The sequence below is a fragment of the Pristiophorus japonicus genome, chromosome 5 (assembly GCF_044704955.1).
Source record: "Pristiophorus japonicus isolate sPriJap1 chromosome 5, sPriJap1.hap1, whole genome shotgun sequence".
Taxonomy (NCBI): Eukaryota; Metazoa; Chordata; class Chondrichthyes; family Pristiophoridae; genus Pristiophorus; species Pristiophorus japonicus.
Genome location: NC_091981.1, coordinates 176260071 through 176284748, shown reverse-complemented (window position 1 = coordinate 176284748; position 24678 = coordinate 176260071). Strand labels below are relative to the sequence as shown.

The following is a 24678-nucleotide window of genomic DNA, read 5'->3' as shown; positions in this document are numbered from 1 at the left end:
ATTTATTAACAGAGCTACCCCACCTCCTTTCCCTTCTTGTCTATCTTTCCGAATTGTCAGATGCCCCTGTAATTTTAATTCCCAGTCTTGGCCACCCTGCAACCACGTTTCTGTAATGGCCACCAAATCATACCCATTTGTAATGATTTGTGCCGTCAACTCATTTACTTTATTTCAAATGCTGCGTGCGTTTAGGTAGAGTGTTTTAATACTAGTTTTTACCCCTCCTGCAGCCCCTTTATATTCATACATATTGTCCCTTCCCATCACCTTGTGGTTTACACTTACCCCAATGCTACTCTGCTCTGATGCCTCCTGCCTTTTACATTTTCTTGGGGTCCTGTTCATCTGAGCTCTCACCCACTCTAACTAGCTCAGAGCCCTCTCCTGGGTTCCGAATACTCCTCGCATTGAGGCACCGAGCTTTCAGGCTTGCCTTTTTATTACACTTTGACCCTTTAGAATTTTGCTGTACAGTGGCCCTTTTTGTTTTTTGCCTTGGGTTTCTCTGCCCTCCACTTTTACTCATTTCCCTACTGCCTTTTGCTACTGTCATAATTTTGTTTCCCTCTGTCTCCCTGCATTGGTTCCCATCCCCCTGCCATATTAGTTTAACTCCTCCCCAACAGCACTGGCAAACACTCCCCCTCGGACATTGGTTCCGGTCCTGCCTAGGTGTAGACTGTCCGGTTTGTACTGGTCCCACCTCCCCCAGAACCGGTTCCAATGCCCCAGGAATTTGAATCCCTCCCTGCTGCACCACTGCTCAAGCCACGTATTCATCGGAGCTATCCTGCGATTCCTACTCTGACTAGCACGTGACACTGGTAGCAATCCCGAGATTACTACTTTTGAGGTCCTACTTTTTAATTTAGCTCCTAAAATTCGTCTCGTAGGACCTCATCCCTTTTTTTTTTAAAACCTATATCGTTGGTACCAATGTGCACCACGACAACTGGCTGTTCACCCTCCCTTTTCAGAATGTCCTGCACCCGCTGCGAGACATCCTTGACCCTTGCACCAGGGAGGCAACATACCATCCTGGAGTCTTGGTTGCGGCCGCAGAAACGCCTATCTATTCCCCTTACAATTGAATACCCCATCACTATCGCTCTCTCACTCTTTTTCCTGCCCTCCCGTGCAGCAGAGCCAGCCACGGTGCCATGAACGTGCTTGTTGCTGCCCTCCCCTGAGGAGTTATCCCCCTCAACAGTACTCAAAGCGGTGTATCTGTTTTGCAGGGGGATGACCGCAGTGGACCCCTGCACTACCTTCCTTGCACTGCTCTTCTTGCTGGTTTTCCATTCTCTATCTGGCTGTGGACCCTTGACCTACGGCAAGACCAATTCGCTACACGTGCCTACTCACGTCATTCTCAGCATCGTGGATGCTCCAGAGTGAATCCACCCTCAGCTCCAATTCCTCAACGTGGTCCGTCAGGAGCTGGAGACGGATACACTTCCCGCACACGTAGTCGTCAGGGACACCAGAAGTGTCCGAGTTCCCACATGGTACAGGAGGAGCATATCACGTGACCAAGCTCTTCTGCCATGACTTAACCCTTAGATACACTTAATTTGGCGACAACAATGTTAACAGGTTACTTACTGATATAAAAAGAAAAGGAAAAGCTACTCACCAATCACCAATACACTTTAGGAAGGATGTGAAGGCCTTAGAGAAGGTGCAGAAAAGATTTACGAGAATGATTCCAGGAATAAGGGAGTTAAATTACGTTGATAGACTGGGAGAAGGTGGGATTGTTCTCCTTGGAGCAGAGAAGATCAGAGGATAGATAAGAGAGAAACTGTTCCCATTGGCAAAAGGGTCAAGAACCAGTGGGACAGATTTAAGGTGACTGGCAAAAGGCGATACAAGAAAAAACTTTTTACACCGTGAGTGGTTGAGTTCTGGAACGCACTGGCTGAAAGGGTGGTGGAGGCAGACTAATTGTATGTTTCAAAAGGGAGCTGGATAGATATCTGGAGGAAAAACAATTAGAAACTTTGGGCTAGACGTTCCCAGAGAGCCCCATAACGCCCGAAACCGCCCCCCACGCCGAAAAAACGCTGTTTTTGCAAGTAACGCTGGCGAAAATAATCGTCCGGCGAGAAAATGGATCTTGCACAAGTATTCTCAGCGGTTAAAGGGGAAACTAAGTGAAACGGGCGGTTCTTAAAATTTTTTTTTTTTAATTTTGTCCGAGGCTGTGGTTGGGCCTAGGGAGGAGGGAAAACTTTTTTTAAAAACTCAAAAAAACCCACAAATTTAAAAAACATTCCCAAGACAGTTTTCAAACTAATCGCCGTTTTACATTTAAAAATAAAAAAAAGAACCTTTAACTTACCTTTCTTTGCAGAGTACTCACCTACCACCCTGTTTAAGCAGCTTTCAAAGGGCGTTTCCCTCAGCGACCTGGACGGGCTTCTGTTGAGGCCAAACTTACGCCCTGCCGATTTTCTCAGCAATTTGCTCCCGGCAGGCGTTTTGAGATTTGGGCAGTACGATTCAAAAACTAAGGGGGAAACTTTCGCTGGGCGGTTTCTCTATCAAAAACAGCTGTACCGCCAAGAAAACCGCCGAAAATGAAGGTGAAAGTTTAGCCCATAGGTGCAGAAAGAGGCCATTTCAGCCCATCGTACCCACGCCAGCCGACAAGAGCCACACAGCCTTCGGTCAGCAGCCCTGAAGGTTACATATAAACCTATGAATAATAGTGTACTAAGCTTAAATAAAGGAGGCTACGAAGGTATGAGGGCTGAGTAGGCTAAAGTGGACTGGAAAAATAGATTAAAGTGTAGGACGATTGATGAACAGGGTGTACATTTAAGGAGATATTTCACAACTCTCAAGAAAAATATATTCAAGTGAGGAGGAAAGGGTGTAAGAGAAAAGATAGCCATCCGTGGTTAACTAAAGAAATAAAGGACGGTAAACAATTAGAAACAAGGGCATACAAAGTGGCCAAAACTAGTGGGAGGACAGAAGATTGGGAAGCTTTTAAAAGCCAGCAAAGAATAACTAATAAAAAAATGATTAAGGGAAGATAGACTATGAAAGTAAACTAAACTAGCACGAAATATAAAAACAAGACAGCAAGAGTTTCTATAGATATATAAAAAGGAATAGAGTGGCTAAAGTAAATGTTGGTCCCTTGTAGGACGAGACCGGGGAATAAGTAATGGGGAACATGGAGATGGCAGAAACTCTGAACAAATATTTTGTATCATTCTTTATGGTAGAGGACACTAACAATATCCCAACAGTGGATAGTCAAGGGGCTGTAGGGGGAGGAGGAACATAACACAATCACAATCACTGAGGTGGTGGTACTCAGTAAGTTAATGGGACCAAAGGCAGATAAATCCCCTGGACCCGATGGCTTGCATCCTAGGGTCTTAAAAAAAAGTAGCTGCAGGGATTGTAGATGCATTGGTTGTAATTTACCAAAATTCCTTGGATTCTGGGGAGGTCCCAGCAGATTGGAAAACTGTAAATGTAACGTCCCTATTTAATAAAGGAGATAGACAAAAACCAGGAAACTATAGACCAGTTAACCTAACATCTGTGGCTGGGAAAATGTTGGTTTCCATTATTAAAGAAGCAGTAGCAGGACATTTGGAAAAGCATAATTAGGTCAGGCAGTCAGCATGGATTTATGAAGGAAAAATCATGTTTGACAAATTTGCTGGAATTCTTTGAGGATGTACAAACAGGGTCGATAAAGGGGAACCAGTGGATGTGGTGTATTTGGACTTCCAAAAGGCCTTTGACGAGGTGCCACATAAAAGGATACTGCACAAGATAAAGGTTCACGGAATGGGGTAATATATTAGCATGGATAGAGGATTGGCTAGTTAACAGAAAACAGAAAGTTGAGGTAAATGGTTCATTCTCAGGTTGGCAATCAGTAACTAGTGGGGTGCAGCAGGGATCAGTACTGGGACCACATATATTTACAATCTATATTAGCGACTTGGAAGAAAGGACCGAGTGTAACGTAGCCAGCTTTGCTGACGATACAAAAGGTGGGAGGAAAAGCAATGTGTGAGGAGGGCATAAAAAAGCTGCAAAAGGACAGAGTCAGGCTAAGTGAGTGGGCAAAAATTTGGCAGATGGAGTATAACTTTGGCAGAAAAAAAAATCAAAGAGCAAGTTATTATTTACATGGAGAAAAATTGCAAAGTGCTGCAGTACAGTGGGACCTGGGGGTCCTGATGCATGAAACACAAAAAGTTGGTATGCAGGTACAGCAAGTGATCAGGAAGGCCAATGGAATCTTGGCCTTTTTTGTAAAGGGGATGGAGTATAAAAAAAAGGGAAGTCTTGCTACAGTTATACAGGGTACTGGTGAGGCCACACCTGGAATACTGCGTACAGTTTTGGTTTCCATATTTAAAAGATATATTTGCTTTGGAGGCAATTCAGAGAAGGTTCACTAGGTTGATTCCGGAGATGAGCGGGTTGACTTATGAGGAAAGGTTGAGGAGGTTGGGCCTCTACTCATTGCAATTCAGAAGAATGAGAGGTGATTTTATTGAAACGTGTATGACGACGACAGGGCTTGACAAAGTGGATGCAGAGAGGATGTTTCCACTGATGGGGGAAGACGAGAAGTAGGGGGCATAATCTTAGAATAAGGGGCCGCCCACTTAAAACTGAGATGAGGAGAAATTTCTTCTGAGGGTTGTAAATCGGTGGAATTCGCTGCCTCAGAGAGCTGGGGAAGCTGGGTCATCGAATAAATTTAAGACAGAGATAGACAGTTTCTTAACCGATAAGGGAATAAGGGGTTATGGGGAAGAGGGCAAGGAAGTGGACCCGAGTCCATGATCGGATCAGCCATGATCGTATTAAATGGAGGAGCAGGTTCGAGGAGCTGTATGACCTACTCCTGCTTCTAGTTCTTATGTTCTTATGTAAAAAGCATCCGGCCCAACTAGTCCGCCCCACACAACTGCGATACCCCATGTATTGCAACACTTGACACTCCACCCCACCCAGAGCCATGCGATCTCCTGGCAGAGGCAAAAGAGAGAGATAAAAACCCAGGCCAATAGGGAAAAAAACAATCTGGGAAAATTCCTCTCCGACCGATCGAAACTAGTCCAGGAGATCACTCTGGCAGTATTAGATTCCCAAAAGCACTTGCCATTGTATCAGTGCCAGCCAACAAGAGATTATCCAGTCTAATTCCACTTACCAGCTCTCGGTCCGTAACCCTGCAGGTCCCGTCACTTCAAGTGCCGATCCATGCACCTCTTAAATGTGGTGAGGGTTTCTGCCTCTACCACCTTTCCAGGCAGTGAGTTCCAGACCCTCCACAACCCTTTGCGTAAAGGTGGTTCCCCTCAAATCCCCTCTAAACCTTCCACCAATCACCTTAAACCTATGCACCCTCATAATTGACCCCCCAACCAAGGGAAATAGGCCCTTGCTATCCACTATATCCAGACGCCTCAAAATTTTATACACTTCAATGAGGTCTCCTCTCAGCTTCCTCTGTTCCAAGGAGAACAAACCCAGCCTATCCAATCTATCCTCATAGCCAAAATTCTCCATTCCAGGCAGCATCCTCGTAAATCTCCCCTGCAACCTCTCCAGTGCAATCACATCCTTCCTATAATATGCCGATCAGAACTTCACGCAGTATTCCAGCTGTGGCCTAACCAGTGTATTATACAATTTAAGATCTCAGTATAGCGCTTGCTTTGGGAGTCTCGTGTCTGGTATGCGAACAATGTGGCCTGCCCAGCGGAGCTGATCAAGTGTGGTCAGTGATTCAATGCTGGGGATGTTGGCCTGGTTGAGGACGCTAATGTTGGTGCGTCTGTCCTAGGATCTTGCAGAGACATTATTGGTGGTATTTCTCCAGTGACTTCACGGCAAACGAGCCAAAGGTGGGCAGAGGAAACGTTACAAGGACACCCTCAAAGCCTCCCTGATAAAATGCAACATTCCCACCGACACCTGAGAGTCCCTGGCCAAAGACCGCCTTAAGTGGAGGAAGTGCATTCGGGAGGGTGCTGAGCACCCAAGTCTCATCGTCAAGTGCATGCAGAAAACAAGCGCAGGCAGTGGAAAGAGCATGCGGCAAATCTGTCCCATCCTCCCTTATCCTCAACGACTATCTGTCCCACCTGTGACAGGGACTGTGGCTCTCGTACTGGGCTGTTCAGCCACCTAAGGACTCATTTTTTTTTAAAGAGTGGAAGCAAGTCTACCTCGATTCTGAGGGACTGCCTATTATGAAATACAATTTAAGCATAACCTCCCGGATCTTGTATTCTATGCCTCAGCCAATAAAGGCAAGCATTCCGTATGCCTTCTGGCCTGCTACTTTCAGGGATCTATGGACAAGCCCTCCAAGGTCCCTTTGTTCATCTCCACTTCTCAGTGGCCGACCTTTCAATGTGTATCATCATCATCATAGGCGATCCCTCGAACGAGGATGACTTGCTTCCACGAGAGTTCACAGATGTTTCAATGAAGGACCCGATGAAAGATACCCTGTGCGTGAATTTTTTTTAACGTGTGGTGACCGTTGCACATCAGCCACCACACGGGCTTGACAGAGCTAGGCCTTTATCCAGAGGCAAGGATTAACCAGGATGACGGGAGAGCTGCTCTGTTGCACGGATCTAGTGCGCACAAATATCGCAGTGTGGTAAGGTCCTTGCTGATCCTGGACCCTCGGCTTTTCTGGGCCCCATACCCTCATTCGCTGCACCTTCGCCACGATTTTCCAGGGCCCGATGCTACAGCTCTATTCATAGCCCCGACCTGCAATGGTGTTCTCACACAGCTCGGGGCGGCCCACGTGTATACCCTTTCCTTATTAGCCCTCCCGAAGTGCATTACCTCACACTTCTCCGAATTAAATTCTATTTGCCACTGCTCTGCCCACCTGACCGATAAGATTGATATCCTCCTGCAGTCCATGACTATCCTCTTCATGATGAACCACACAGACAATTTTAGTGTAATCATACCCCCTGTATTCAAATCTAGATCATTGATGTATACCACAAAAAGCAAGGGACCCAGTACTGAGCCCTGTGGAACCCCACAGGAAACATCATTTCAGTCACAAAAACATCCATCAACCATTATTACCCTTTGCTTCCTACCTCGAAGCCATTTTGGATCCAACTTGCCACTTTGCCCTGGATCCCATAGGCTTTTACCTTTGTGACCAGTCTGCCATGTGGGACCTTATCAAAAGCTTTGCTAAAGTCCATATACACACCATCGTACGCACAACCCTCATCGACCCTCCTGGTTACCTCCTCAAATAATTCAATCAGGTTTGTCAAACACGATCTTCCCTTAACAAATCCGTGCTGACTGTCCCCGATTAATCCTTGCCTTTCCACATGTAGGTTTATCGTGTCCTTCAGGAATTTTTCCAATAATTCCCCACCACCAAGGTTAGGCTGACAGGCCTGAAATTACTCGGCGCATCCCTTTCTCCCTTCTTAAACATGGGTACCACATTAGCAGTCCTCCAGTCCTCCGGCACCATGTCCAAATCCAAAGAGGACTGGAAAATGATGGTCAAGGCCTCTGCTATTTCCTCTTTTGCTTCACTCAACAGCCTGGGATACATTTCATCTGGGCCTGGGGATTTATCCACTTTCAAAGCTGCTAAACCTTTTAATACCTCCTCTCTCACTATGTTTATTTCATCGAAAATTTCACACACATCCTCGATAGTAGTATCTGTATTGCCCTTTTTTTTTTGTGAAAACAGACACAAAGTATTCATTAAGAACCATACCCACATCTTCCGCCTCCACACACAGATTAGCCTCATGGTCTCTAATAGGCCCTACACTTTCTTCAGTTATACTCTTGCTCTCACTATATTTATAGAACATCTTTGGGTTTTACTTGCCAAGAATTTTTCATGCCCTCTCTTAGCATTCCTAATATCATTTTTAATTTCACCTCTGAACTTTCTATATTCCGCCAGAGAGTCTACAATATTTAGCCGTCGATATATGACATAAGCGTCCCTTTTTTTCTTTATCCTCCCCTGTAAGTCCCTCGACATCCAGGGAGCTCTATAACTTATTACCACCTTTATTCTTTCAGCGCACATGCTTGGCCTGAGCCCTCCGGATTTCCTCCTTGAATGCCTTCCACTGTTCCGACACTGATTTACTTTCAAATAACTGTTTCCAGTCCACTGTGGCCAAATCACTTCTCTACTTAGCAAAGTTAGCTTTTCCCCAATTTGGGAGTTTTATTCCTGGTCTATCCTCGTCCTTATCCATAACAACCTTGATTCTGACTGAATTATGGTCACTGGCACCAAAGTGCTCTCCCACTGATACCCCTTCCACCTGCCCAGCTTCATTCCCCAAAATTAAATCCAGAACTGCCCCTCCAGTGTTGGGCTTGTTACATACTGAATAAAAATAAGTTCTCTTGAATGCAGTTTAGGAATTCCACACCCTCTATACCCTTCGAACTATATTTATCCCAATCAATATTATGATAGTTGAAATTCCCTATTACTACCCTATTGCAGGGCTACGGGGAAGGGGCAGGGGAGTGAGACTAGCTGAAAGTCGGCACGGGCTTGGCTGGTCGAATGGCCTTCTTACAAGCTGTAACCATTCTATGATTCAATGATAAAAATTTCATACATTTTTAAACTAAAAATTTATTATTTTTCAAGTTTGCTCATGACATTTCAGCTTCTACCTTAATATCATGTGTATGTCCCAATCTTTATTTCTGTTTCTGTAGGATTATAAAAAATGATAAAACCTGAGAATTCTTCAAAGTGAATGGTTGCATAGCCTGGCTGATGACATCACTGCTGCATGGACACCAGAATGAAATAAACTTCAGGGAAAGTGGAGTCCACACCACAGAACATGCTAAAAGTTTATGTGCAGCTTTCTTCGAAGTCAGCGGCAAGCGGCGTTAAATACGGGCCAATAGGTGGGTAGTAGTGATGTTAGCGTGACTGGCATTCAGACAACTTAAACCACAACAATGAAGCACAAGCAGCTTGCATGTGAAACCCAAGATGAATTTTTTTGTTGAAATAATTTCCCACATTTAAACGGAATCATGTTAGAACCAAATAAATTAAGTTTGATCTATTGTGCTGGTTTCTGTGTACGGCAAGACGGCATTAAAAAATAGATTGAAAGCTAAAATGAAATGTTTTTCTGTACAATATGGTACTCATGATTTTGTAAATTGTGTTTGTATGTAGTTCATAATGTTACTTTCTCAAAGTAGTTTTCTGATACCACTAAAGCATTAAATTAATCATATCACAAAAGAACAGGAATCGAGTCAGCAGCAGATTCTTGTTACTAATGCAAGATTTTGTTTACAGCAACTGTAATACAATATTAAGACATTATATTATTGAACAAAAGGTCCATCAAAACATGCAGAATTAACTGAAATGCCAATGGTTTTTGATTCATCAACATTCCTCAAAAGCATCCATTCAAACTGTTACTCGATACTCGAGCTTCCGAACTTAAATCATCAAATTAGCAGTGAAGATATACTTGAAATCTTTCATACTGCCGATTACATGTTTGAATTTGGCACATATCAGAAATAATATGGTAATGCATACTTACTTGGCAGTGGAACCCTTTTAACTATACCAATAGTGCTGGGTGGATCCTGTCCTCTGACAACCTATAATTCACAAATATCCATAAACATTTACAAAATTACAAAAAACAAAAGTGAACCTATTACAATATCTCCCTTTTCACTGTACATTTTTACACATGCTGCAACTAAGAAAATTAGCTGGTGGAATTGGTTTGCAAAAGTATTACAGGAAAATGTTACTACTGTTCGTATCATAGGACTCACAGTTTCTGATTTTTTTTCAAAATCAAATGTTCCTGTGTGCTGGCAGCATTAAACTATGGTGTTCTGTTGCCACACCAAAGATGTGTATTTTATAACTACTTCACAATTACATTTATAATTTTAAAACAGTACCGTCTGGATCACTGCAGCACATTACTGCTAACTGAAATACTGGGCTCAATTTTCTCCAAAGCATTTTTTTGGTGAACTTGAAGAGTTACGCACGATTTTTGGTGGCCCAAGTACGCCAAAAAAAGTGTTCTAAGTTTCCCCTCAGGATCTCTTCATTTTGGAGTGAAGCCTTAATCTGCGCCAAAAAGATTGGGTTGCCATGGTAACCTGTGAATTCTCCTGCCTGCCGGTGAGTTCTATGAGGTCTCCTGCGTGCGTTCTGTGACTTCTGCCTCCTGGTGCGATCTCGGACTTCTCCTGCCGGCCGGCGAGTTCTCCTGCCCCTAGCCCTGGCCGAGCGGCCTCCTGGTGCAATCTCGGACGTCCCCTGCCCCTAGCCCTGGACGAGTGGCCTACCGGTGCGATCTCTCACTTCTCCTGCCTGCCAGTGAGTTCTCCTGCGTGCGTTCTGAGAGTCCTGGGCCGAGTGCAGAAAGGTGAATTGCAGTTTGATGCTGAAGGTAGGACTTTAATTTTTTATTTCTTATTACTTTAATTGTGCGAAGGAAAGATGGTTTTGCAAGTCTGTTCCCTATAGCTTGATCAGTTCAGGACCCTATCCCAGGCTGAATGGCCTCCAAAGAACTTACCTGCGCCAATTTCTTTAACTCTCGACAAGGGTTTTCTCAAGTGGCCACATACGCTTGCCCAAGTAGAAATGGAGGAACTATTAACTGGCCAAAGTTGCCTAAATGGCCAATACTGGCATAGGTGGCTGCTAACGCCTCCTTTTGAGGAAAAAAAACTAATCTAAAAAAAACGGAACTAAGTGAGTTAGGCTGGTGCAAATTGATTGGGAAAACTGGGGATTTTTAAGTTAGGGCAGAAAAAGCAGCCTATTCAAAAAAAGACGGAGCAACGCCTGGCCAAAATTGAGCCCACTATTTCCCTGTAAAGAACGAGCTCAGAATAACAAAAGACAGGGTGGGGAAGGGTAAGGGGGTCCACGTACACAATGCATTTTCAGTAGTATCTTCTTGTTCACAAAAGAATTCTTGTAATATTCAACAGTTCTGTATTTCAAAATGTAGCAAATGGAAACACAGGACACAACACTACACACAGTGTAAAAATTGTTTTACCAATACAGCCCATCAGTTCAGTGTGTGAAGTATTTGATTCTTGGGACATGTTGAGGCAAGTATGTTGGTTGGTGGTCAATTAAGAGGGCTTTCCTGGTTAAAAAAAAACATGAACTTCCCCAAAGTGGTGGGTGGGAAAATTATGCAATATGTGGAGGTTGGAATAAATAAAAACTAAGTTTGCTGGGGGAAATGAGCTCACATTACACCCATAACAGGCCCACAAACTTGGGAGAAAAAAAAGAGTGTACACTGTAGAACAAATTAGTCATGGGGAAAATTAATTAAATAAAGTTAAAATCGTAAGCAAGAAAGGCTGAAAGAAAAGATATACATGTGTTCATGATGGAATAGCTGAGCTCTGCAGTTCAATAACTAACGGTTATAGCCTTCTCTATTGAATTCATAATCAGAATTGATAGGTTCGGACTATACAGTATAAATGCACATGAGGCCCATGCTTGAGAGGTCAGTCTGTGACCTGTCCTTTATTCCTCAGCACTCAAAGGTGAGGAAGGTGGGTGGAGCTTCCCCTTTTGTACCTGAAGGCCCAGGTTAGGAGTGTCTCCCACCTAGTGGTCATTGTTCTCACAGTGTACAACTTAGGTCAGATTATACATGGGTTACAATGCTGGTTGAATATATGACAAGAATGTGTTTTGCTGTTATCAAAGAAGAGCTTATAAAACCCAGCTGAATGCGTCATTAGGAGTTGAAACAGAGCTCAAAAGAACTCCCACGAAAATAGATCATTCGATCACAGTATGAACCAGATAGTTGAAAAAAATATGCTCCAAGGCTAGATCACAAGGGGTGGTAAGAGATTATAGGAAACAATAGACAATTGAAAAACATATCAACTGTTTCAAATAGTAAGGATAAGAGGACAACAGTTCAAGGAGCTGCAGAATGATGTGACTACGTAACTCATCAGATAAACTGCGCACAGGGGAGGTAACAAAGTTTGCTGTCAATATAATTGTATTAATCAATTAATTATAGTAGGTAGGCAAAAAGTTTGAGACGCGGCAGGGAAACAACAAATGGAAAGCCTCCGCACTGAACTTTATGATTTTGCATGTATTTTGACTGTATAAAAACAGTAACCCAAGATTATTTGGAGAGAACAGCTGGTTTGGGTTACCGAGTTACTGAACTCGCGTAGAAACTGTGTCTCCTCGATTGAGTACTTGATAATAAACAATTCTTTTCTCCAAAACAGACTTGTGCTGAGTATCTTTGTAATACTCCACGACATGCACACATCATTATCTGAACTTCAAATGCATGCCTCTGGATGAACATTTACAGGATCAGACATGCATACTCAGCAATTCAAAATATTTACCCAATAACTATACAAGTTTAAAAATGATTCAATTACCATCACAATAAAACTCCCAGCTTTCAGCTGGTAATTTGACATTGACACTAATCATATTTATCTCCAAAGAGGAACAATCTCCTTAAATTACTAATTCATAGAACATGGGCAGGACAGAAAGAGTATGAATTCATAACTTTGTTGGAATTTTTTTTTTTTTAAAAAGAGAGATGGGAAAGAAAAGCTATATTAACATCCAGTCGTTAAATGTACATAAAATTAAAGTTGTAATGTTAGCATTTCTAGAAACTTGATTGCAAACTGAATCAAATGTGGACTGAATTAATTAAAATGACAGAATGATCTTCAGATTAGATTAACAATTCAAAAGAATAAATCTGAATCGTTACCAGTACCAGAGAGACAGCAATTTAGATTTGTTGACAAAGAATGCAAGGAACATATCTTAATTCATCAAACAAAAATAAAACTGAATAGGTCACATACAATGTATCCAAAAGCATCAGTATTTGGAAGTGTTTAAGCAAACACAAAGAAGTCTTTGCACGATTTATGGGTCCACTAAACGGCAGTTATTTCGCCCCGCCTTGCATCTTTTGCGTAAACTTTGTTTCATAATTAAAACAATTTAAAAAAAAAGACCAAATGCAGTTAACTAAACAAAACCCATAAATTCCAGTTAATATGTCTTTGCAGGAGTAGGCCATTCGGCCCTTCGAGCCTGCACCACCATTCATGGCTGATCATGCAACTTCAGTACCTCATTCCTACTTTCTCTCCATATCCCTTGATCCCTTTAGCCATAAGGGCCACATCTAACTCCCTTTTGAATATATCTAATGAACTGGTCTCAACAACTTTGTGGTAGAGAATTCCACAGGATCACAATTCTCTGCGTGAAGAAGTTTCTCCTCATCTCGGTCCTAAATGGCTTATCCCTTATCCTGAGACTGTAACCCCTGGTTCTGGACTTCCCCAACATCGGGAACATTCTTCCAGCATCTAACCTGTTCAATCCGTCAGAATTTTATATGTCTCTATGAGATCCCCTCTCATTCTTCTAAATTCCAGTGAATATAGGCCTAGTCAATCCAGTCTTTCTTCATATGTCAGTCCTGCTATCCCAGGAATCAGTCTGGTGAACCTTCGCTGCACTCATTCCAATAGCAAGAATGCCCTTCCTCAGATTAGGAGAACAAAACTGTACACAATATTCAAGATGTGGCCTCACCAAGGCCCTGTACAAGTGCAGTGAGACCTCCCTGCTCCTATACTCAAATCCTCTCGCTATGAAGGCCAATATGTCATCTGCCTTCTTCACCGCCTGCTGTACCTGCATGCCAACTTTCAATGATTGATGTACCATGACACCCAGGTCTCGTTGCACCTCCCCTTTTCCTAATCTGTCACCATTCAGATAATATTCTGCCTTCCTGTTTTTGCACCAAAGTGGATAATCTCACATTTATCGACATTATACTGCATCTGCCATGCATTTGCCCACTCACCTAACCTGTCCAAGTCACCCTGCAGTCCCCGAGCATCCTCCTCGCAGCTCGCACTGCCACCCAGCTTAGTGTCATCTGCAAACTTGGAGATTTAATATTCAATTCCTTCGTCGAAATCATTAATGTATATTGCAAATAGCTGGGGTCCCAGCACTGAGCCCTGTGGCACCCCACTAGTCACTGCCTGCCATTCTGAAAAGGACCCATTTATTCCTACTCTCTGCTTCCTGTCTGCCAACCAGTTCTCTATCTATGTCAACACATTACCCCCAATACCATGTGCTTTGATTTTGCACACTAATCTCTTGTGTGGGACCTGGTCAAAAGCCTTTTGAAAGTCCAAATACACCACCATCCACTGGTTCTCCCATGTCCACTCTACCAGTTACATCCTCAAAATATTCTAGAAGAGCTGTCAAGCATATTTTCCCTTTCATAAATCAATGCTGACTTGGACCGATCCTGTCACTGCTTTCCAAATAGAAACATAGAAAATAGGTGCAGGAGTAGGCCATTCAGCCCCTCTAGCCTGCACCGCCATTCAATGAGTTCATGGCTGAACATGCAACTTCAGTACCCCCTTCCTGCTTTCTCGCCATACCCCTTGATCCCCCGAGTAGCAAGGACTTCATCTAACTCCCTTTTGAATACATTTAGTGAATTGGCCTCAACTACTTTCTGTGGTAGAGAATTCCACAGTTTCACCACTCTCTGGGTGAAGAAGCTTCTCCTCATCTCGGTCCTAAATGGCTTACCCCTTATCCTTAAACTGTGACCCCTGGTTCTGCACGTCCCCAACATTGGGAACATTCTTCCTGCATCTAACCTGTCTAAACCCGTCAGAATTTTAAACTTTTCTATGAGGTCCCCTCTCATTCTTCTGAACTCCAGTGAATACAAGCCCAGTTGATCCAGTCTTTCTTGATAGGTCAGTCCCACCATCCCGGGAATCAGTCTGGTGAATCTTCGCTGCACTCCCTCAATAGCAAGAATGTACTTCCTCAAGTTAGGAGACCAAAACTGTACACAATACTCCAGGTGTGGCCTCACCAAGGCCCTGTACAACTGTAGCAACACCTCCCTGCCCCTGTACTCAAATCCCCTCGCTATGAAGGCCAACATGCCATTTGCTTTCTTAACCGCCTGCTGTACCTGCATGTCAACCTTCAATGACTGATGTACCATGACACCCAGGTCTCGTTGCACCTCCTCTTTTCCTAATCTGTCACCATTCAGATAATAGTCTGTCTCTCTGTTTTTACCACCAAAGTGGATAACCTCACATTTATCCACATTATACTTCATCTGCCATGCATTTGCCCACTCACCTAACCTATCCAAGTCACTCTGCAGCCTCATAGCATCCTCCTCGCAGTTCACACTGCCACCCAACTTAGTGTCATCCGCAAATTTGGAGATACTACATTTAATCCCCTCGTCTAAATCATTAATGTACAATGTAAACAGCTGGGGCCCCAGCACAGAACCTTGCGGTACCCCACTAGTCACTGCCTGCCATTCTGAAAAGTACCCATTTACTCCTACTCTTTGCTTCCTGTCTGACAACCAGTTCTCAATCCACGTCAGCACACTACCCCCAATCCCATGTGCTTTAACTTTGCACATTAATCTCTTGTGTGGGACCTTGTCGAAAGCCTTCTGAAAGTCCAAATATACCACATCAACTGGTTCTCCCTTGTCCACTCTACTGGAAACATCCTCAAAAAATTCCAGAAGGTTTGTCAAGCATGATTTCCCTTTCACAAATCCATGCTGACTTGGACCTATCATGTCACCTTTTTCCAAATGCACTGCTATGACATCCTTAATAATTGATTCCATCATTTTACCCACTACTGAGGTCAGGCTGACCGGTCTATAATTCCCTGTTTTCTCTCTCCCTCCTTTTTTAAAAAGTGGGGTTACATTGGCTACCCTCCACTCGATAGGAACTGATCCAGAGTCAATGGAATGTTGGAAAATGACTGTCAATGCATCCACTATTTCCAAGGGCACCTCCTTAAGTACTCTGGGATGCAGTCCATCAGGCCCTGGGGATTTATCGGCCTTCAATCCCATCAATTTCCCCAACACAATTTCCCGACTAATAAAGATTTCCCTCAGTTCCTCTTCCTTACTAGACCCTCTGACCCCTTTTATATCCGGAAGGTTGTTGGTGTCCTCCTTAGTGAATATCGAACCAAAGTACTTGTTCAATTGGTCTGCCATTTCTTTGTTCCCCGTTATGACTTCCCCTGATTCTGACTGCAGGGGACCTACGTTTGTCTTTACTAACCTTTTTCTCTTTACATACCTATAGAAACTTTTGCAATCCGCCTTAATGTTCCCTGCAAGCTTCTTCTCGTACTCCATTTTCCCTGCCCTAATCAAACCCTTTGTCCTCCTCTGCTGAGTTCTAAATTTCTCCCAGTCCCCGGGTTCACTGCTATTTCTGGCCAATTTGTATGCCACTTCCTTGGCTTTAATACTATCCCTGATTTCCCTTGATAGCCACGGTTGAGCCACCTTCCCTTTTTTATTTTTATGCCAGACAGGAATGTACAATTGTTGTAGTTCATCCATGCGGTCTCTCAATGTCTGCCATTGCCCATCCACAGTCAACCCCTTAAGTATCAATCGGCAATCTACCCTAGCCAATTCACGCCTCATACCTTCAAAGTTACCCTTCTTTAAGTTCTGGACCATGGTCTCTGAATTAACTGTTTCATTCTCCATCCTAATGCAGAATTCCACCATATTATGGTCACTCTTCCCCAAGGGGCCTCGCACAATGAGATTGCTAATTAATCCTCTCTCATTACACAACACCCAGTCTAAGATGGCCTCCCCCCTAGTTGGTTCCTCGACATATTGGTCTAGAAAACCATCCCTTATGCACTCCAGGAAATCCTCCTCCACTGTATTGCTTCCAGTTTGGCTCGCCCAATCTATGTGCATATTAAAGTCACCCATTATAACTGCTGCACCTTTATTGCATGCACCCCTAATTTCCTGTTTGATACCCTCCCCAACATCACTACTACTGTTTGGAGGTCTGTACACAACTCCCACTAATGTTTTTTGCCCTTTGGTGTTCTGCAGCTCTACCCATATAGATTCCACATCATCCAAGCTAATGTCCTTCCTAACTATTGCATTAATCTCCTCTTTAACCAGCAATGCTACCCCACCTCCTTTTCCTTTTTTTCTATCCTTCCTGAATGTTGAATACCCCTGGATGTCGAGTTCCCAGCCCTGATCATCCTGGAGCCACGTCTCCGTAATCCCAATCACATCATATTTGTTAACATCTATTTGCACAGTTAATTCATCCACCTTATTGCGGATACTTCTTGCATTAAGACACAAAGCCTTCAGGCTTGTTTTTTTAACACCCTTTGTCCTTTTAGAATTTTGCTGTACAGTGGCCCTTTTTGTTCTTTGCCTTGGGTTTCTCTGCCCTCCACTTTTCCTCATCTCCTTTCTGTCTTTTGCTTCTGCCTCCTTTTTGTCTCCCTCTGTCTCCCTGCATTGGTTCCCATCCCCCTGCCATATTAGTTTAACTCTTCCCCAACAGCACTAGCAAACACTCCCCCTAGGACATTGGTTCCAGTCCTGCCCAGGTGCAGACCGTCCGGTTTGTACTGGTCCCACCTCCCCCAGAACCGGTTCCAATGCCCCAGGAATTTGAATCCCTCCCTGCTGCACCACTGCTCAAGCCACGTATTCATCTGCGCTATCCTGCGATTCCTACTCTGACTAGCACGTGGCACTGGTAGCAATCTAGAGATTACTACTTTTGAGGTCCTACTTTTTAAATTTAGCTCCTAGCTCCTTAAATTCATTTCGTAGGACCTCATCCCTTTTTTTACCTATGTCGTTGGTACCAATGTGCACCACGACAACTGGCTGTTCTCCCTCCCTTTTCAGAATGTCCTGCACCCGCTCCGAGACACCCTTGACCCTTGCACCAGGGAGGCAACATACCATCCTGGAGTCTCGGTTGCGGCCGCAGAAACGCCAATCTATTCCCCTCACCATTGAATCCCCTATCACTATCGCTCTCCCACTCTTTTTCCTGCCCTTCTGTGCAACAGAGCCAGCCACGGTGCTATAAACTTGGCTGCTGCTGCCCTCCCCTGATGAGTCATCCCCCCCAACAGTACTCAAAGCGGTGTATCTGTTTTGCAGGGGGATGACCACAGGCGACCCCTGCACTACCTTCCTTGCACTACTCTTCCTGCTGGTCTTCCATTCCCTATCTGGCTGTGGACCCTTCTCCTGCGGTAAGACCAACTCGCTACACGTGCTACTCGCGTCATTCTCAGCATCGTGGATGCTCCAGAGTGAATCCACCCTCAGCTCGAACTCCGCAACGCGGACCGTCAGGAGCTCGAGGCGGATACACTTCCCGCACACGTAGTCGTCAGGGACACCAGAAGTGTCCCCGAGTTCCCACATGGTACAGGAGGAGCATAACACCCGACCGAGCTCTCCTGCCATGACTTAACCCTTAGATACACTTAAATTGGCAACAACGTTAAAAGTTACTGACTAATATAAAAAGAAAAAGAAAAACTACTCACCAATCACCAGCCAATCACTTACCCCCTAGGCTGTGACGTCACCTTTCTGTTTCTTTCTACTTCTTTTTTGCCTTCTCCCTGTAGCTGCACAAGTACGCCTCACCAACGAACTCCCGACGCCTCTCACGGCCTTTTATAGGCCTCCGACCCCGGACTCACGCCTCACTAACAAACTCCCGACGCCTCTCGCGGCTTTTTATAGGCCTCCGACCCCGGACTCACGCCTCACCAACGAACTCCCGACGCCTCTCGCGGCCTTTTATAGGCCTCCGACCCCGGACTCACGCCTCACCAAATGCACTGCTATTACATATTGAATAATTGATTCCAACATTTTTCCCCACTACCGATGTCAGGCTAACCGGTCTATAATTCCCTGTTTTCTCTCTCCCTCCTTTTCTAAAAATTGGGGTTACATTAGCTACCCTCCAATCCATAGGAACTGATCCAGAGTCTATCGAATGTTGGAAAATGACCACCAATGCATCCAATATTTCTAGGGCCACTTCCTTAAGTACTATGGGGAATAGAAAATCTACTGTAATTTACCTGTATGCTCCTCCTTCCTTCCAATTTCTCAATAATTGCAGCTCTTTCTTTAACAATATCAGTCAACTCTGCTGGTTTTAGTTTAGTTCCATCCCATTTCATCATCTCCGGATATTCTTTTGACTAAGAAAAAATGACAGTAAAAGGGATTATTCTAATACTGATAAAATTATCTATTTACCCTTAACATGCAATTGAAATGTGTTGTATTGTTTAAAATAATCCACTGGTTTTAGGACCATTATTATTCAATTAGTACTCAGACTGGTAATTGCAAACATCATATTTTATTGAGTGAAAATGTTGCTGAACATAAGCACTGTAACAAAAAAAAATTTACATTCTGGCACTTCAAGTGTATATCCAAGTACTTCTTAAATGCAACGAGGGTTTTTGCCTCCAGCACCCTTTCAGGCAGTGAGTTCCAGACCTGCACTACCCTCCAAATGAAAAAAGTTCTCAATTCCCCTCTAATCCGTCTACCTATTACTTTAAAACTATGCCCCGTGGTTATTGACCTCTCTGCCAAGGGAAATATTTCCTTCCTATCCACTCCACCGAAGCCCCTCAGAATTTTATACACCTCAATTAAGTCTCCCTTCAGCCTGCTCTGTTCCAAAGAAAACAACCCCAGCCTATCCAATCTTTCCTCATAGCTAAAATTCTCTAATCCATGCAATATCCTCGTAAATCTCCTTTGTACCTTCCCAAGTGCAATCACATTTTTCCTGTAGTGTGGTGACCAGAACTTTACACAGTACTCTAGCTGTGGCCCGACTAGTGTTTTATACAGTTCAAGCATAACCTCCCTGTTCTTGTATTCTATGCCTCAGCTAATAAAGGAAAGTACAGGTTGACCGTCCGAAATCCGGAGTTCCGAAATTCGCAATGTTCCAGAATCCAGGTTGATCTGTGGCTGGGTTGTCCGAAATCCGGAAAATGTTCCAAAATCCGGACCTGCCGCCGCCCCCCCCATACCTCCTCCACTCCGCTCCCCGCCCCCCTCCCCTTGGCCCAGGCTATTCCAGATTTGGACCTCGGAAAGGCGTTCCGAAATCCAGAAATACCCGAACCCTAGTCCGGGCATTTCCGATTTTGGGATGTCAAAGATTTTCCAAAATCCGGAAATACCCAAAATCTGGAATGGCCTCGGTCCTGAGGTTTCCGGATTTCGGACACTCTACCTGTATTCCTGTGCCTTCATAATCACCTTATCTAACTGTCCTGCTTCCTTCAGGGATCTGTGAAGATGCACTCCAAGATCCCTCTGTTCCTCTACACTTCAGTATCCTACCATTTATTGTGTATTCCCATGCCCAATCCCCTGGGAGGACAGACACACCACGTTAACATCCTCGACGAGGCCAACATCCCCAGCATTGAAGCACTGACCACACTCGATCAGCTCTGCTGGGCAGGCCACATTGTTCGCATGCCTGACACAAGACTCTCAAAGAAAGCGCTCTACTCTGAACTCCTTCACGGCAAACGAGCCAAAGGTAGGCAGAGGAAACGTTTCAAGGACACCCTCAAAGCTTCCTTCGTAAAGGGCAAAATCCCCACCGACACCTGGGAGTCCCTGGCCAAAGACCGCCCTAGGAAGTGCATCGGGGAGGGCGCTGAGCACCTCGAGTCTCATTGCCAAGAGCATGCAGGAACCAAGCGCAGGCAGCGGAAAGGGTGTGCGGCAAACCAGTCCCACCCACCCTTTCCCTCAACAACTGTCTGTCCCACCTGTGACAGAGACTGTGGTTCTCGTATTGGACTGTTCAGTCACCTAAGAACTCATTTTTTAGAGTGGAAGCAAGTTTTCTTCGATGACGAGGGACTGCCTATGATGATGATTCCCATGACTGGTTAGCCCTCCCCAAATGCATTACCTTACACTTCTCCGGATTGAATTCCATTTGCCACTTTTCTGCCTGACCAGTCCATTAATATCTTCCTGCAGTCTACAGCTTTCTTCCTATTAACCACACAGCCAATTTTTGCATCATCTGCAAACTTCTTAATCATGCCCTCTACATTGAGGTCCATTTTACTTTCATAGGTTCTATTCTTAACCCTTCGAAACTGAGCTGCTGTCCAATCTACTAATCTTTGTCATGCTTATTTGGCTAGCTGGTCCCCCGCTTTTACTTCATATCTGTGCTCGTTCATTCCCCATTTCTAGATCCAGTAGCGAATCCTCCCTTGTTGAACTTCTTACATACTAGGTTAGAAAGGAGTCCTGTACACATTGTAGGAACTCCATTCGCTTATCTCCTTTACCTATCCCTTCTGGATAATTAATTTCAGGCTGGTTGAAACCCCCCCCCCCCCCCCCCCAACCATGATTATTATTCTGGTTTTTTTAAACTCATTTCCCCAATTTATTTGCATATCTCTTCCATCACCCTCTTTCCACTATTCGGTGGTCTGTGGATTACTCTTATTTGTGTGATTGACCCATCATCATCTTTTATCTCTATCCACATGGATTATATTTCTGTCTTACTGATGGCCGCCTCATTTTCTTCTACCACCATTGTCATCACTAATAAGTACAGCTACTCCACACCCCCTTTTTCCCTTTCTGTATATTCTAAACATGTTATACCCTACAATGTTTAATTCCAGGTCCTAATTTTTCTGTAGCCATATCTCAGTATTCCTTATTATATCTGGTTCCTCGCAACGCATTATTGCCTCCAGTTCCTGTGTTTTATTAGACACTGAGTGCATAGCTGTACAGACAGTTTAATTCATTTTTAATAGTTGTTCCGCTCATTTTATTTTTAACTCCTGTTTGTTAACTCTATTTATTCCCTGGCCATTTATGTCCCATTCTCCACCCCACCCCCATTAGTTTATTCTGTCCTAACCTCTCCCTTCATGTTTCATTTACATTTAGGTTTGTTTTATTTCTTGCAGGTCCCGCCCCTATTTTACGAGAACAACCACATACCAGCCACTCGATGTTAGGCATATACTCACCATGTAATTCATTCTGTGCTTGAAACCAGCAAGGTGCAAAACAAATATGCGCATGTAACCTGTAAAGTCACATAATGTGCATTCGTACATTGGCTCTCTTCCCCCATCGCGCTGGTATTCAATCACATAATTGAGCCCTAAGTAGACATATCAAAGCAACAACATTTCTTATTCACTGAGTTAACACGCTAACCAAACATCATTTAATTTCACTGAGAAGACATATCACCACACCATTCAGCAACAGTCCTCACTCATTATTATCCAGCAAATGTTGCAGGAAAATTCATATAACGTAATGATAGGTTTTGAGTTAACTGTGATAGACTTCACACTGATCAATCAAGCAAGTTGTAAGCATCTTAAAATAACCAGGGGTGGAAAGAATTGACAGCTGATTCCTCCTGTATACTCAATATGTCTGCTACTGTGCCATTCAAGTGTCTTCTGCAAGTGCCTCTAGGAATAGACAACCTATTTAACTGGCGTGAATGTATGGCGTAAATGTAGGAGGTACTTGGCCTAAAGGAGAACAGCAGAGAAAAAAAACAGGAGGGGTACATGACCACCTCACAGCAAGATGGCATATGTGGCATGCCATGGTGCAGCGGCTGTCGAGCTCGCAAACATCGCCTCTCGTATCACCTCAAACACACCAGGAAAAAAATTGTACAGGTACGACGTCCAAAATCCGGAGCTCCGGAATCCGGGCCGATGCAAGGCGGGGTCGTCCGGAAACTGTTCCAAAATCCGAATTCCCCCGCCTTGGCGGCCCGATCTCCGCTGGCCTCCCGACCTAGCCTCAACCTCCGGCCGCCTGACCTTCCCCCGCTGCAGCCCGACCTCGCCAGGCCTCCCCCTACCCCGCCATAGCCCAACCAACCTCCCCCCCAGCCCAGGCCCGACCGCTCCCCATCCCCCCGATGTCCGACCGACCACCACCGCCCGGGCCCCCCCCCTCCCCACCCAGACGGCCATGCCGACCCCCCTCCACCCCAACCTCCGGCGAACCTCCCTCCCTCCCCTACCTACTTTCCTCGGCCCAGGCAAAGACGTTCTGAAATCCGGAAATACTCGGAATCCAGAACGGCCTCGGTCTCGCATTTCGGATGTCACAATATCATTAAAAAACCCGACACTCTAGCAAAAGAGATTAAATGAGCAAGTGTGCAAAAGCTTTTGTTAAACATGTTTTGTGTCACTGAAATTACCCCTATCCATCCCAGAATAGGCATTTAAATTCAATTTAAACCTAAATTCGAGTATTTGATTGTGAGAAACTGGCATGAACATCAATTTTCTCCCTTCAACCTCACTTGAAGGTATTGATTGCTTGCTGGAGTAGTTCCATACAAAAAAAACCTCTTGCATTTATATAGGGACCCACTTATTTGCTTTGATTGGTGCTCCATGATCACATGACCTGATTGCTGATTGGTCCCCTTGGAGGATAAGACACACCAAGCAGTTTCACTGGAATGTGTAACTAGAACCAGCCAGCCCAAGTTCTGTGACTTTGCAAAGTGTAATTCGAGCCATTCTGACAGCCGTCTCCAGACAGGATAGAGCTTATCCCAGCCCAAGTTCTTGCCCCATCCCAGCCCAAGAGTCTGACCTTCCCCTCCCCCACCACAGCAAAGATGGGGCACTCTTGTGGATCACAGATTGTTAACAGGTTTATTGGGTATGAAGAGAATAGTGACAGACGCTCAGAACTGAGAAATCTCTCTCTCTCTCTCTCTCTTCCTCCCAGCCGTCTCCCCCCCCCCACCCCCCCCAACAGTCTCACTCTCTCCCCCCAGCCCCCCCTCCAACACCCTGTCTCTCTCTCTCTCTCTCTCTCTCTCTCTTCCCCCCCCCCTTTCCCCAGTCTGTCCTCTTCTCTTCTCTTCTCTTCTCTTCTCTTCTCTTCTCTTCTCCCCCCCCCCCCACGGCTCTCTCTTCTGTTGTTTTCTCTCCTGCAGAAGGCCGCAAAAATGTTCGTGTAGATAATCACAGCGATATTCTATGCAAAAGTCCTGAAGACAGCTAGAGACACAATGCACAGCTCCGCGCGATACGGATGCAGCTCTGATCTCCGGTGTCTCGTCCGAGGAGTCTGCGCATCCACGGGAGGATGGGGGCGGAGTCCAGGCCATGCAGGTGCACAAGGACACTCAAAAAACTAGTGCAAACAATCACCGTTTATATAGCACCTTTCATCACCTTGGGATATCCCAAGTGCTTCACAGCCAATAAAGTACTTTTGAAATTAGTCACTGTTGTAATGTACGGAAATATTTTTGATCACGTATTCATCCAGCTGTTTTCATTGCATTACTGAGTTTATTTCATAAATCATCTACTCTTGTGGAAAAATACATACCAATTAAGGGTTCGTCTACATTCCAAGTCATAATGTACTCTTCAAGGCTTCTTGCATCACCACTGTTCATTTCAGGGGTCAAAGGGTTGTCCACTTTATTACCTGTAATAAAAAAAGCACTTGACAAATTGTTAACAGCCCCTTTACATTTAAGTGATACTCCTCCAAGAAAATCATAACCTATTACAAGTTTACGTTAATTTGAATCATTTGTCTACAACTAATAAAATACAAA

At 44.4% G+C, this 24678-nt stretch overlaps 1 protein-coding gene across 4 annotated transcripts in view; it reads right to left on the bottom strand.

Annotated features, from left to right (window-relative positions):
- Nucleotides 1-24678, bottom strand: part of LOC139264518 (uncharacterized) — a 101099-nt gene that overhangs the window by 47921 nt on the left and 28500 nt on the right. For all 4 annotated transcript variants that reach the window (XM_070881105.1, XM_070881104.1, XM_070881107.1 and 1 more), the window contains 4 exons: nucleotides 24444-24545; nucleotides 22079-22215; nucleotides 19103-19225; nucleotides 9618-9678 (listed from right to left, as the gene is read on the bottom strand). In XM_070881105.1, coding sequence (XP_070737206.1) covers nucleotides 9618-9678; nucleotides 19103-19225; nucleotides 22079-22215; nucleotides 24444-24545 — 423 coding nt within the window. The remainder of the gene's footprint in view (nucleotides 1-9617; nucleotides 9679-19102; nucleotides 19226-22078; nucleotides 22216-24443; nucleotides 24546-24678) is intronic.